The following is a 16,007-nucleotide window of genomic DNA, read 5'->3' on the forward strand; positions in this document are numbered from 1 at the left end:
GTTATCTAATCATGAAGCCATCTTAATTGCAACAAATTTGGAGGTTGAGGCAAGGGGTTGTTCATATGGCTGAAATTAGCCAAACTACTTCAAACGAGTAGTTAACCCTGAGGTGCAGTATGAGCAAATTTTATTTTCCATTATCTCAAACTTTAAATTCAGTGATTGTGTATAAAATGTTCTTACAGATTTCCACAACGTTTTGCTGGAATTGCATGGCCTCCATTCCTTTCTCCACAAGCACCCACCAGAAGTTTGTATCTATGTGCTAGCTGGGCCTTCACATTTAAGCAAAATCTCCTTATCAGTAATAATAATAGTTAGAATCTTCCTACCAAAAATCAATGCTAAAATTTCAACATACTTAATGATACAGCTTATGTTGATATGCTTGGTAAAGCCAGTTACATATTGTTTTCTCAATGAATATGATTAGTAGCCTCCAGGGTTGCAACCAATAGCTGGCACTGGCACAAAATGGGAGGAGGGAGGGGCACATAAGGGGGAGCCAGTATAGCTGTGACTTCTGGGGAAAACCCAGAAGTGACCTAATATCACTCTAGGAACTGCTGGAAACTCTGCAGTAAAACCATAATATTTTCAGTGATACATAGAGCAATATGACTTCACTTCTGGGTTTTCTCCAGAACTGATATTACAACTTCTGTGTCACTGGGGGCCGGAGGGGGGAGTCCTCCTATAGCCCAAAGGAACAGTATAAGTACAATATTTGATACTTTCATTTGTAAGAGATAGCCCATTAATATATATTTAATTACAGAAAATAAATTCCATCTGACTTGACACCCCTTAAAGCCCAGTGCTCTGTAACTGCCCAAGTCACATATATGTTTGAGCTAGCCCTGTAGAAAGAGCTGTCAGCTATTAGTCCTTTCCTTTCGCCACACTTACCAATGCTTCGGCTGTTGCTCAATCCACCCCCATTACCAAAGTGACAAAACAACTGGCCATATTAGGCCTTTTTTAGGGCTGCCAAGTCCCCACCCCCTGGTCCCATTGCCAGGAGGAGGAAAATTAAGGGAAGAAAATGCAGTTTTATACTGGATGTGAGAAAGGATAGCTCTATAGGAAACACCAGAAACTCTATGGTTTTACCACAGAGCTTCTAGAAATTCCTAGAGCTACACTTGTCATTTTTTGTATGAATTTTTGATAAGTACATGAGGCTATATTTTTCTTTAAAGAATTCTTCCATGATGCTGTGCCCCCCACAACCATCCTGCTGGTTGCCAAATACTGCCAAGCACTGTTAATCCTAGGCATCTTTAAGGCCTAATATAAATTTTGCAACAAGATATTGACATTTAAAATTCTGTGCCTATCCTGATAAAGTCCTTACCATTCTTAACTCTTTCACACCATCCATGTTTATTTCTTATTGGCTCCTCTTTTTGAAAGTCATATTTAATCAAGTCAAAAGGGAAAAAAAGCTGAAAAAATATAAATAGAAATAGATTCAGCAATGTTTGTACGATGACAATATAATCATTAAGACTGAATTGATTGTATACAGCCTTTTAATGCCCTTCTATTTAAAAGTAACGTTTAAAAAATTCAATATAAGATGTGCCCTCCTGAATCATACTTGCAGCTTATATAGATCCAAGTGGGCAGCCATGTTGGTCTGAAGCAATAGAACAAAGCTGTAGACAATTTGCACCTTTAAAACCAACTAAGTTTTATTCAGAATGTAAGCTTTCATATGCTCTAAGCAGACTTCATCAGACAAAAATGGAATGGCAAGCAATCCTAAATATAGAGAAAGTGGGCAGTGAGTTGGTATGCAGAGTCCTGGAAACGTTTTTAGCAGACTAAAAGAATCACAAATTGGGGTCTGTGTTTGTTTGTTAGTGTTGACTGGGCTGAAACAACAGTGGAGGATAATAAAAAAAGCAGATTGATGTCATAGGTGTGAAATGCCATAAATCTGGGTATCATTCTGGCTTTGTTCTGGGTTTAAATAGAGGGCATTAGTTTCTCAAAAGGTTATAACATCATTCTAGTTTGCCATTAGAAAAAAAGAATACATTAAAATATAGTGGAAGATGGGTTAGTATATGTAATAAGATAAACAGCCATTATCCCTTATTTGAGTATGTCAAACAAAAAAAACCAAACCCAATATTTTGATGCACTGTTCTAAAAGAGAAATAGGATTAGACAAACTCATGAAGGAAAGGTTGATCAATAATTATTAGCCATGATGGCCAAATGAGATGTCTGTGTCTTAAAATACTATAACTCTGTGCCAATTTCTGTGAGGCAGAGGAGAAGACTTTAGCATATTTGCCCTTTCTGGGTCAGCCACTATAGTAAACAGAATGTTGGACCACTGGTCTGATCCAGCAGAGCTCATTTTAAAAGAAAATATATAGTCAGTAAATTCATTTGAGCTAAACAGGTTTTAAGAACTCTTTCTTATTAATTTAATTATCCCATATTGGATAGTGTCAGTAAACCATAAGCAACTAGAAACCCTGGTCTCTAAAAAGTCTTCATAAGCATAATAAATATCCTTTTCTTGATTTAAAAATTCTTACATTCATTTCAGCAACACAGTAAACAAAATGTTCATAATTATGTTTTCCTGATGTCCAGTAACTACTGTAGCATAATTTAGAAATTGCCATGGAGATGTCCCGGAAGAAGAACTATTTCTTTAGAAAATGCTTTTGTAGTTTGAAACAGATGTCATTCTCTAGTAAACTAGTTAACCCATGTCATATGATTACCAAGAAACAGGAAAATAACACATTTATTTTACGTGACTTAAAATTTTGATTGTCTTTTTGTTATTCAAGGAATTAACGTATGAGAACACAAACTAAGGAAGCTTCAACATTGCCATAATTTGCAGAAGTTTTAGATCTGAACTTGCACTTTTCTGGGTTCAATTAATATGTTGTCCCTGGTTGCAAAAATAGGAGTTGCCTGCTATGAAGCTAATATCATTTTTTAAACGCAGAACAGAGAGTAGGGAGAGAAGTACCATGTAATGATCAAAATCTGGTACAAAATCATATCATCTGGTACAAATCTGGTACAAAATCAGAACATATCATCTTAAAAAAAAAAAGAGTAAGACCCATGATTTCAGGAATCTATACTAGAATCTCCCAGTCATTTGACTCGTTTAGGGGACAGTATAGAAGTTATGGAATCTGTGTGTAGAAGTTATGGAATCTATGGAATGTACAGGGAAGGAAAACACAGTATGTAAATTGATTAGATAGTAGGATATATGAAGAAAGGGGACGGAACTAAAGGAAAGTGGTGACAAGAAAGTAAAAAGTTGGAGATTAATAGGGAAAAGGAAATGTAATTGAATTAGATATATCCTTATGTCCTCCAGTTTAATTGTTAATTGTTAGTTAGTGGTGTGTTATTTGTAGTTGCTATTTGTATTTGTTTCTCTTTTGTGTGTGTGTTGGTCAACCCTTTGTTATGTTAAATAAAATTTAAATTATAATTTAAAAAATGGAGACAGTATCACTCTTTCTGCAAGCTAAAAGAAACACAAGACGATCTAATGAATTGTACAGGAGATTCAGATATCGTAAGATATTATACCTACAAACAGCTCCACTGGGATATTTTGCAAACCTTTCAGAAGTTAAAAAATGCTAGCTTCTTCCCTGTGGGTTGTCCCCACAGAAAAGGAAGTATAATATTTTTCCCCCTTATGGAGCAAAGGTCCATAAGGAGAAAAATTATTGCACTTCCTTTTCTGTTAATTAAGTTTCAATTTATTAAATTTCATTATTTGTAGGAGTAACTAACAATGCTTCAGGACTTACATTATGCTTGTTTTCCTTTCTTGCTACATCTTTTCTTGGCCAAAAACTTGGGCAGGAGAGCAACTCAGTGAAAGATAAATGAGTTTAAGATAAACAACAATAATTTTAAACATATAGATAGGCACATACCTGAACCTGCACCAAAATTCAGTCCAAACTTTGGCCAGTTAACGAACCCTGGTCTGGGGTTTGGGGAAGGCCTTCCCTAAACACTCATTGAACTTCTGCACACTTCAGGTGTTTGCCTCTCCCCGTGTGTGCATGGCACTTCCAGGCAATGTTGGGTGCTGCCCCAGGTGTGCCTGTATCATCCGTAAGTGAAATGAGCTCATCACCCAACATACTCATGTCACTTCCAGATAACTTTGTTGTATTGGGGGCAGCGCCCGATACACCCGGAAGTGGCATGCATGCATGGGGGGCGGGCAAGGCACTTGCATCACTTCCAGATGATGCAGGCTTGCCAGAGCTGGTGCCCAACTGCTTGTAAGTTACATGTGGACATCACCAGGAGGACCCCAACCCAGTTCAATTCGGGCAGGCTTTGGTTCAGGGCTGCCCAGTTTGCAAACCCCAAACTGGGCTTTCCTGGTCTGTGTCCATCCCTATTAAACACCTTTGTTCAAGTGAAGGAATATATAAGTGCCTTTGCTTCCTAAACTTTTTTAAAATGCTTGTTTTAAGGCCACTTTTAAGTTGGTTCAGAACTGAGTTTAGCAAACAATTTTTTTCATGCTCCTCCCCCCAGTCTAATTCTGAAATTTACCCAGAGCTTTTTTTTTGTAGAAAAAGCCCAACAGGAATATTTGCATATTAGGCCACACCTCCTGACCATCACCATGGTTTCACATAGGGCTTTTTTGTAGAAAAAGCCCAGTGGGTCTCATTTGCATATTAGGTCACACCCACTGGTGCCAAGCCAGCTGGAACTGTGTTCCTGTGCATTCCTGCTCAAAAAAGCCCTGAATTTACCAGGAGTACAACAAAGCTGAAATGTAAGGAAAAGCCCCTACTTTTCATACACATGGACATCGTGATCACCAGTATGGTTGCCAGGGTGCCTGGAGTTTGACTCGCACACATCTGCTCTAAGAAGGGGACTTTGCCCATGGTTTCTAAGGCTTATGTGGATACTATAAACCTCAGCTTTGCAGCAGCATTCTACATCTCTGGATGGGTGTTAACCAGAACTACAGATGAGCTTCCAGCTGCTCCTTGCGTGCCCAGTCTTGGTCGCTGCAGTGAAAGAAGCCACACCACCATGAACTGTACAGGCAAACAGTTTCCAGCCTGTTTCCATGAACCAAAGGCTAATACCACCAGAATCCATCTTGTTTTCCTGACTCCATTACAGCAAAGCAAGAAACTCACGTATCCAACAGCTGCTCCAACTTCCGCATAAGGCAATCAAGCTTTTCTTAGGCGTGGATCCTGCCAGACCGCCTAAGCCTTTGTCCAACGGATCTAGGGACAAAGACTGGTGTCAAGAAGAACTCTGAAGAAGAGGAAGACCATCTTCAGCCAGAGCCAAGTTCCTTTGTGTAAACTGGGTGTTACCTTAGGTAGCAATTTGGCCATCTATTGTCACCTTTTTAGATAAGTTTAATAGTCCTAAGAACACCTCCACCCAGGAATTTCCCCCATTCTTTTCCCCAACAGTCATCCTGGAGCCTCCCCCTTGGCCCATTGCTACCTGGACAGCCAATCAGGTAACTAAGGCCAATTCCACTCATTGGCTAGCTATGACCATCCAATCAGGGGTTGCCAATTAACTGGCTATTGGCTACTGCACTAGTCCAACCCTTATGGTCACTGCAGAGCTTCCCCTTTTCTGAGGTCATGTACCAGCTGATCACCTGTCATCCACCCCTGTACCTCCCATCCCCTGAGGGTCCAAGGTAGTCTATTTAACCTCTGACCCAGCTCCACTCATGTGTGCATCTAGCAGTACCCCAGTTCTGCTGTCTAGATTCATTCCCGATTCTGGCCACAGTTTTGGGTCCATTTCCCCCATCCTCTATCGTCATCATGGGAGCCTTCTTGAAGACTATGATCGGTAATTATCACCCTGTTTGTCTACCCATGTGTTGTCTCTCTCTCTCTCTCTCTCTCTCTCTCTCTCTCTCTCTATTTTTCTTAGGACTGTATGTATGATTTTATGAGTATTTTATCTTGTATGGAAGCCTATATTTTTCTGGAATAAATTTTTACTTAATTAGAGTCCCTAATATTTTAAGCATTAATTTCTGGACGTGGAATCCTGTATACACAGGTAAAAGATCCTGATTAAGCTAGGTGCCCACCTGACAATTCCCCAACCTCGTTTTGAGGGCATTTTGGTTTACAGAAATTTCTCTTTCAGTCCAGTCTCCCTGTGAACTGCCATATCTTTCCCCCCTTCAATACCCATATATCTAACCTTCTGGCAACTAAAGCAGGGTGGTCAATGTAGAAGCATTTGTTCTGGATGCTGGCTGGAAGTGGTATAGTAGCATCCCAGATACCAAGGACCATAGGTTTTTCCACATCCCTGAGTCCTTAGCATTGATATCAAAACCCCTAAAATTGCACATCCAAAGACTTCTTGTACCTGGAATAGCTTAAGGAACCCTGGACTATGATCTTTCCAGGAACCCAAGCACTCACATGGAGAACTCGGGGGTACTAGAAAGGTGTGTCTTCTTGTGGTAGGAGCTCTAGTTTAACAACAACAACAACAAAGAAGAGTCAAGGATGCTCCAACACTTCTCAATGAAAAATAAAAAAGATCTTTGGTAGAATCTAAATAAATATGAGCCAAGAATAATCTCTTCTTTGAATACCAAAAACTGCAAAAAATTCACATATGTGCAAAGTGCATTTTCCCTCAGTGCACAATAACCATATACCTCTAATTACTTAGGTACTGTAGGATAATTTCTATGTTGGAGAGAGTGATTCACAAGCAGCTGTAACTTGGGAATATTTATTTAATAATTAAGGTACTGATTTGCCTCATTTCCATCTTTGCCAACACAGTTTTTAATCTTAACCCTCAGTCATGCAACTTCTCCTGAGAAAAGACTATAGATAAATGCTAAATCAACAAGGAACTCAGTGTGTGATGATAAGCAAATAATTTTTCTCTGGATAGCTGGTCATATATCGTATTACATATATAGCTTCTATGCATACCTGCTTGTGGTAACTACTGAACATGTAAATTAGGCTGTAGTTTTCACACTTTCCTAGGAATAAGCCTTATTGAATAAATTCGGCTCCTTCCTGGCGGCAGGCTGAACAGCCATGCTGTCGGGCCATTTTTGCCTCCATGTAAGAGAAAACTGCAGGGCACCCTGGAGACAAAGCAGGGGATGGAGCTGGCATGTAGTAACAGCTGACTTTGTTCCCGCTCTCTTCATTCCTTGCCTCACGCTCGGCTCGCCCTCCCACCCTTTAGGCAGTGCGAGTGGAAGCAGGTCGCCCTTGTTTCTTGGGGACCGGGTAGGAATTTTTTCACCTTTTCCGTATTAGCTGATGGACAAGGTGTTTTTCGCCTACCCTGCACTGCTTACAGAAGGGATTGTGGAATTGGCTGGGCTGTGGCTGTTTTAAGGAAGGCTGGTCACTTTTTAGGTGGCAGAATTCGGCCTAGTTATTATTTTGCAGCTCGGTGAGCACCATTAGCACCCCATTTTGGGGGAGGGGATCTGACTGAATCCTTCCTGGAGCGTGTGGCTGGGTTAAGTGATGAAGCAGACTGCTTTGGCTTTGCCTGGATTGATCCATCCCTTCAGCCATGCGGCTGGGGTTGGAAATCCAGGGCATAGCCTTTTGCTATGCCAGCCAGGTATGAGCCATTGAGTTGGCTCTACCTAGGGGCAAAGTGGCTCACCCATCATGCAGCAAGGGAGGGGATGTTTCAACCTCTGGCCCTGCCATGCTGCTTGTTATGTTTATCACCCTTGCTGTGTTAATCAATAAATAAAAAATGGCCCTTAGTTTACCAAAACCCTTGTGTCCATCTCTTCCTTCCATCTATGGGGGCAAAAGGTCTACTGTATAGAATATCTACTTGGAAGTAGTCCTGCTTAGGCTTGCTCCCCTAGAGGTGAAAGGCAATAATCAGATGACTAACTGTTGACTACAGAGCTGTGATAATGTAGTCAATAATTAATTTTAACAATATCTATTTCACTATTAAGTCTAACTTATGGCACAATTTATTTCCATAGAGAAGTCCTACAGTGCTAGCCCAATTAAGACAAAACCAGTAAGCATTAGCAGCTTAGAAGATTTAACAGTGGTCATATTTAATGCAGTAGTAATGTATGGCTGTGAGAGTTGGACCATAAGGAAGGCCAAGTGCAGAAGAATAGATGCTTTTGAGCTGTGGTGCTGGAGAAGAATCTTGAGAGTCCCCTGGACTGCAAGAAGATCAAATAAGTCAGTCCTAAGGGAAACAACCCTGACTTTTCCCTGGAAGGTCAGATGCTGAAGCTGAAGCTCAAATACTTTGGCCATCAAATGAGAAGGGAGCACTAACTGGAGAAGACTCTGATGCTGGGAAAGATGGAAGGCAAAAGAAGAAGGGGATGGCAAAAGATGAGATGGCTGGACAGTGTTACTGATGTAACTAACACAAATTTGAGCAGACTTCAGAGGATGGTAGAAGACAGGAGGGCCTGGCGTGACTTTGTCCATAGGGTTGCAAAGAGTCGGACTCAACTGTGCAACTGAACAACAAGAAATATTTAATGCACAGAGCGTCTGAAATTTCATTCTGTCGTACAAAATAGCAATACTTGTTAAACTTAGTCTATGTCTATAGAACTCTACTCATATGTCACTTTTAGTCTTCCACAGTTTGTCACTTATTGCACCAATTAACTGGGAACGACTCCAGAATGAAAACTAGAAGGGTGACTTTGTTCAGTGCCACAGGAATTGAAGACTGCCAGAATGCTAATTGTATTACTGATGCGATAAGTAGTTTCTTTTCAATTCCCCCATGACACAGAGAGACAAAACAATAAAGAGCCTTCTATTGGACCAATACATTTTGAATACACAGTCTTCAAGCTGCAAAAAAAGTACCATTTTTAAAAGTTTCACAGAGGCTTTCTTTTACGGCGTATGCCTTTTCTTCAATATACACAATTACTTCTTTATCTCAAGGCCCATAACAGAAAAAGGGAAAGGCTGTTTAAGCCTTCAACTACCACTTGGTTTTATTAAATTTGAGTTCAGCAACACCTTAGAGACCAACAACAGTTTCAGGGTGCAAGCTTACAAGAGTCAAAACTTCCCTCATCAGACACAGTAGAATGGAAGTGGAGATATCAGCCCATTTATCCTCTTCAAAAGGTGGGAGGGGTGTTGTAAAGAATACTTGTAAACAGGAGTCATTTTGTAGAAAAATGGATGGTGGAGCTCATTAGCATAACATTAGCATATGCTGCCCCCCACCAGCCAAAAGCAACCCAATGCAAGAAAGGAGAGCCTCGGGCAAGTGAGGCCTGCTTGGGCTGACTAGAGATCCAGCCAGCCTAAGCAGCCCTCGCTCATCTGGGGCTCTCCTTGGCTGCCCCCCCCCCCCAGTCCAAAGGCAAGCAAGCCACCTGCTGCCCAAAATCACATAAGAAGTGGAGAAACAGTGGCACAGATTTCTCCAGGGTTAATGAGGGCTGCTGAGGGCGTGGCAAAGCTCTTGATGGCTGCTGGCTGGCTGCTCTCCTAATCCAGGGATTGTTATGCAGCTGCACCTACTATTCAATAGACAAGATAGGTGGGGAGGAAGCAGGGGAACCATCAGAAAGGTCCTGTGAGATCCTCCTGAATCCAAGGCCTGCTTGTAAAGGATTCAAATGTAAAATGTACAGTGGTTTGTTAAGCAAATGGGAGGGAAACACTATTATTAGCATTTTAAAGGGGGGAACGTTTGATTATTTAAAACCTCTCATTTTCCCTTTGAAGCACTGATAACAGTGTAGGGTTTACAGTTAAAAGAAACTGTAAGGGATTGAAAGGCTAAACATCATCTCCCCTCCCTATTTGGTCCTAATCCAAATTAGGGTTATGTATATTTCCAAATTGCTTTTTATGTATGAATGGGGATCCCTGAACTTTGTAATGTCTAGACTGGCCCTAAACATACAGATAGGCAGGGGTCGTTTTGCAGAAAAATAGGTGGTGGAGCTCATCCAGGGATTGTTATGCAGCTGCACCTCAATGGGCAAGGTAGGTAGGTGGGGAGGAGGAGGGAGAACCCTCAAAAAGGTTCAGGAGCTGTGTTCCTGTGAGGTTCTGATGAATTCAAGGCCTGCAGATAGGGATGTGTGCTCAGATATATCTGGTCTGAAAATATATTCAAAAAACACCTTACCAGTATTCCCCCCCCTGGTATATTCCAGATCCAGGTACTCACTACAGATTCTTGGTCAGTACCAGGGATATCTGGGGCTGGCATTTTAAGGCATCAAGCCTAGCAAGGTTTGAGGGGGGGGGGTGCTTTTTGCAGAATTTGTGGGCAACAGGAAGGAGAGTGGAGAGAGGTAGCTCTCACAGGCAAATGAGATCTCACACTAGGGAGTTTTCCAAGTTGTTTCTGCTGGAATTCTCTCATTTGACATTGGTTCTCTTGGGTTTACACTGTAACTTTGGCCTTGGGTTCTTCTTGGCTTCTGTGGTTTGACATAGGTCATGCAGGGCTGAACTCCCTTCCTTTGCTTCAGATGTTTTGGCTTAGATTACCTGATTTGACATTGGATGTGTAGGGCTTGCCACTCTGGTCTGTTGTTCTAATGGGATTCTCTGGTTCTACTAGTTTTGTGGAGCTTGTTGCTTCTGCTTGCACTGGGAGTCTTTTGCTTCTCTTTGCACTGGGAGGCTTTTGGCCAGTGGCTGCTTGCTCTTGTATGTTTGGCTGTTTGTTGACCTGGAAAAAATAATGGAATTCCCTCCCCCCAGGAACCAATGAAGGATGGCTGGGGCATCTTGTTCAGGATCCCATAGAATTGGATTTCTTGGTACAAGTCACTTGAAACTTGATGGTCTTTTAGTAATCAGGGAGAAGCAGCTCTGCTGCAATTTTGGTATCATTTGATTAAAAATCTGCCCGTTCTAGCCCCTGGAAATATTTCCCCATAGAGAATAATTTACCCAAATAATTTTTTAATCCCGCCCCTTTGCTGAATCCAAATCTGAGCACTAAACCAATATGGGAGACATGAGTAATCTAGAACACTGATAATTATGGCCTCTATAAAATCCAGATTAAAAAACAACAACAACTTTTTTTGGTACGCATTCCTACATACAGAGCAATCCTATCCCAGTATTATGTCTCCAGTGTTAGTTTACTTGGAATCCTGTGTTAGCTCAAGATTTATCCTACCCCCACACTAGCTAGGAGTATTCATGTGACTGATTATTAAATTAAAACACAAGTGTCAATAGACAGCCAAAGATTACTAACTCTCCCCATTAACCAGCTGTATTCAAAGATAGGATTCTGACTGTGATCCATCACTCATAATACGACACATCACTTTTATCTCTTTATCTAGCTAGATATGTGAAGTTGCCAGGGCGCAGAAGAGTAGACCCTCAGTGTAACTACAATGCTGCTTATGCACACCAAACAGCAAAGTAAAAAAAAACTCAGTAAGTGTAGATAGGATTAGCTATGCCATGCCATCCATAGTTTCATTCTGTTAGCTGCTAATCCAGTAGAAATCTCATGATGTTATCAGATATTTTAAAAGTTTACCACAATGCACTGTTATAAATTAGGCTTGTTTACTGCTCGCTATGCTAATGAGGCACTGAGAGCTCTCTGCTCAAACTATTTATGCTCCCACACAAAGCCTTCTTTCTACAAGCTACTGTGCAGGAATTCCTTCTCTGTAGGAGTCATAGTGCTGTTTTACAACTAACAAGTTCCTGAGAGGCACTTCCGAGGCAAGTGTAAAAACAAAGCAACATACAGATTTATGAGCATGCTTACAGTTTTCAGCAGATATAAAGAAGGTATGCAGTGGATTCAGTGCTCTCAAAGCAAGTGTTCTATGAAATGCTGTGACACAGAAATTTTTTTAAGTACAATGGATCACCAAAAGTGTAGGCTTTCTTCATTGTTAGGTTATGCAACAAATATGTACATTAGCATGAACATTTGTTTATGTATCATCTAACAAGAATAACTTGTATTGTCCACTAGCTCAGTATCTTCAGTAGGGAAGCACATAAAAAAAATGAGGATTTTTTTGATTCAGAGATATTGGACCCCCAAAAATTCAAGATTCCTAAAAAAAACGAAACCCCTGAATTCTGATACTGTATCTGGATTCCGTTTTTTCCCAAAATCCTGATATTTCCCCCACTCCATTATACATTTTACATACCAGATTTAAACATTATACATACCAGATTTGCTGACATTATACTCAATGTCTATATATCTAGGGGTATCCGGGGGCCTGGGGAGGGCTGCTTTTTGAGATAGAGGCACCAACATTTCAGCATAGTTTCTGGTACCTTTCTTTAAAAGACACCCCCGCCCCCCAGATTTTAAAAAAAAAATCTGGTGGGGGGTATCTGGGATTGGCTATGTTCAATAGCCAAAAATGCACACCTGTAATTTTCAGATGTAGAACCCACCTTTAATACTGTCCTGGATGGGACTGGCCAAGACTCGTGCCACAGCCCCCCCACCTCCCGATGGAGCCCAGCAGCCCTGCCACCCTGCTCCAACAGGCCCCCAAGAGATCTACTGGGCCAGACAGCCTGCCAGCTGAAGAGGAGCTGCTATGACACCAGGAGACTACCGCCCCAGGCTGCCAAGCCAGGCCCTGGGTCTGGGCAGAATTTCGCCCAATTGCTCAACAGCATTGGGGAATTTCACCCAATAGCATGGGGGAGAAAGCAGCTGGGGAGAGGAGTGAGAACCCCACCAACCCACCTGGTCATCCCAACAGCCCCCAGAAGTAACCCTTGATGCCAGCATGAAGCACATAAATGCCTCCTGGATCATGGCAGACCCACAGGGCCTGTCACAAGGAAGAGACTGCGGGACAGGGGCAGGAAGAGGCGTAGCCATCTGGGCATCTGGCCTCATATAGGGGTGCAGAGTGAGCGAGCTGGGAGGCTGAGAGGGATATAAAGAGGGAAAGCAGCAAGGATGGGGCCGATGTAGAGAGACGGTGGAGCTGGAGACTGGAGGCAAGCAGACAAGTCAGAGAGAGGGGAAGCCAGAAGAGCCATTCAGCAGACAGACAACCAAAAGGGCGGACTGGGTGAAGTTAACCTGCCCTCCCCACCCAGTCTGATGCCCTAGCTGCCACCCCGAGGAGGGAGAGCCTAGCCAGCTACCGGGAGGAAGGACACCTGAGGAGGCAGGGCATGACAAATACTCAGTTGCCAGCATGGGATCCACTGAAACTCAGAGGAAGAGAAGGAGCCAGATATGCAACCTTGCTTGTGGAAAGGGGGGAGGTTTGTTTGATGCAAGCACAAATGGAGAATTAAAGGAATGGCCAGAATAGGGAATAGCCATATCAGGCCAGAGTAAGAAAGAGAAGGTAAAGGTGGTGTCTCTGAACCTGCGTGTGCTAAGAACAAACAAAGAAACTTCTCCACTGCTGGGTGAACTCTTCTTACTCCTCTCCACAATACAACAAAAATTAACAACCAAGACATCATGGAGGTTCATGACTCACCTGAGGGTCCAAAACCCATGGGTTGAAGACACTGTGCTAGCAATTTAGAAAGTTCAGAACTTGATTTTGTAGTTTCTGTTTGAGAGAGTCATACCAGATGTAGTATCTTGTGCTTGGTGGAAGCACCGCGCGGCCATGCAGCAATGGCGACCAGGGGAAGTCCCTTGGTCGCCCTGCGCAGCGCGGGAAAAGACACCGCCTATCAAGATCTGTGGCAGGAAGTTTGACAGGCCAGGATTGGGCTGGCCAGCTGGGGGGTTGTTCCGGGTATAATATATATAAGGCGGGTCCCGGCCCACGTGTTCCCTCTCTGTGATGTACCATCCAGTAAAGCATGTTGCCTTCAGCACGTCTTATCTCTGAGTACATTACACTGGCGACGAGGATGGGATCTAGCTAGGAAGGCTTCCCCGAGTGGAACCTGACCTGGCTGGAGACGAGAAAGGCGCAGGGCCTCAAGAAACTGAGATGCCCGCCGCCACAATGGCAAACTCTAGAGTAACAACGGGCCATCTTGCTGAGTTCAATCCTGACCACCCCGAACGATGGGAGACCTACACCGAACGGGTTGAGTGCTACCTGCGGGCCAACATGATCACGGACGACAACCACATGAGGGACGTCCTGTTGAGCGTCTGCGGGGAGGCAACCTTCGAGATCGCATGTGGTCTCTCTGCCGCCGCGAAGCTCACTGAGAGGACATACGGGGAGGTCGTCAGACTCCTCACAGGGCATTTCTCGCCCCAACCGTCCATTGTAGCTCGCTGATTCCTCTTCCACAAGAGGGATCAGAAGCCCGGGGAAACGGCAGCAGTCTACCTGGCCGCTCTCCGGCAGATCGCAGGGAACTGCAGTTTCGATAAGCAGGAGGAGGCCCTGAGAGACCGATTCATCTGGGGCCTCTGAGACGAAAGGCTGCAGCAGAAGCTCTTCGCCAAGGAAGAGCTCACCCTCCAACAAGCCTTCAACGAGGCGACAGCCTTCGAGAGAGCCACCAAGGCATACAGCCACCCACGTGGCGAGGCCGTCCACCAGGAGGAGATGGCGCCCGGCAGCCCGGAGGACGAAGAGGCTTTCCAGCTCCGGCGGCCACAAGGAACGGAACCACGGGCCCCCACGAGACAGCAAGCGACGGAAAGACCCACCACAATCAAATGTGCCAGTTGCGGAGACCCCCACGAGCGGCGGGACTGCCCATACCGCAACACGGACTGCCGAAGTTGTGGAAAAACAGGCCACATAGCGCGGGCTTGCCGGGCTAAAATCAGCCGCAGGCGAACGACCACCCACCATGACTCCACTGAAGCCCACACAACGGCGTCAACCAGCCTACAGGTATTGCCCCTCTCTGCCCCCAACAAGGTCAAAATGTCGGTCCTCGTTGAGGGCACCCCCTTTCTTATGGAGGTGGACTCGGGTTCCTCCATTTCCATTATTTCAGAGGAAACCCTAAGGAAACTATGTCCCCGCCGCTGCCTCCAACTGAGGCCGGCTGACTTCGTTCTGAGGGATTTCCAAAAGAACCTGGTACACATTGTGGGCTGGGCCCGGGTGCGACTCGAGAGAGGGAACTTCAGGGGACCCCTGGACATTCTGGTGGACAAGCGCCAACTTACCACCCTATTGGGGCTGGCCTGGTTCCAACCACTAGGGATCCAGTTAGTGGGGGTGGAGCACGTGCAGGCTAGTAGTTTCGATGACGTCTGCCGGGAGTTCCCAGCGGTTTTCGACGGGTTCCTGGGGAGTTACAAGGGTTCACACATCACCCTACCGATCGACCCCATGGTCAGACCGATCCGGCTCAAGGCGAGGCGTGTCCCGTTCGCCTTAAAGCCGAAGATAGAGGCAGAACTGGACCGCCTCACAGCCCAGGGCTTCTTAGAACCAGTGGCAGCCTGGGAAACCCCCATAGTAACGCCGGTTAAACTTAATGGGGACGTGAAAATTTGCGCTGACTACAAGTGCACGATAAACAAAGCACTCCAGGACAACCTCTACTCCGTCCCGGTGGTCAGCCACATCCTAGCGGCTCTGGCTGGGTCCCGGGTTTTTGGGAAGCTGGACTTGGCTCAAGCGTACCAGCAACTACCGGTCGACGCCAAGACAGTGGAGGCACAGACTATAGTGACCCACAGGGGGGCCTTTAGGGTTAGAAGGTTACAGTTTGGGGTTAGCGTAGCTCCGGGGATCTTCCAGAGCATAATGGACTCTCTCCTTAAAGGGATCCCCGGAGTACAGCCTTTTTTTGGCGATGTTTTAATTGCCGCCCCAGACGCAGGAGAGTTCAGCAGCCGCCTGCGAGAGGTACTCCGCCGTTTCCAAGCAGCGGGACTGAAAGTAAAGAAAGAAAAATGCTTGTTAGGAGTTCCACGGGTAGAATTCCCGGGATTTGCCGTGGACGCGGCGGGAATTCACCCGACGGAGGACAAGATCAGGGCCATTGTCCAGGCCCCTCCCCCCATGTGCAAGGCGGAGCTACAGAGTTTTTTGG

The 16,007-nt window shown here is 44.4% G+C and overlaps 1 protein-coding gene across 1 annotated transcript in view; it reads right to left on the reverse strand.

The window, feature by feature from the left end:
• The window catches only part of SLC27A6 (solute carrier family 27 member 6), a 66,237-nt gene that overhangs the window by 16,729 nt on the left and 33,501 nt on the right, over window positions 1-16,007 (reverse strand). The window contains exon 6 of the mRNA XM_060235518.1: window positions 1,361-1,451. Within this exon, the coding sequence (XP_060091501.1) occupies window positions 1,361-1,451 (91 nt within the window). The remainder of the gene's footprint in view (window positions 1-1,360; window positions 1,452-16,007) is intronic.

The sequence above is a fragment of the Heteronotia binoei genome, chromosome 4, assembly GCF_032191835.1.
Source record: "Heteronotia binoei isolate CCM8104 ecotype False Entrance Well chromosome 4, APGP_CSIRO_Hbin_v1, whole genome shotgun sequence".
NCBI classification, from domain to species: Eukaryota; Metazoa; Chordata; class Lepidosauria; order Squamata; family Gekkonidae; genus Heteronotia; species Heteronotia binoei.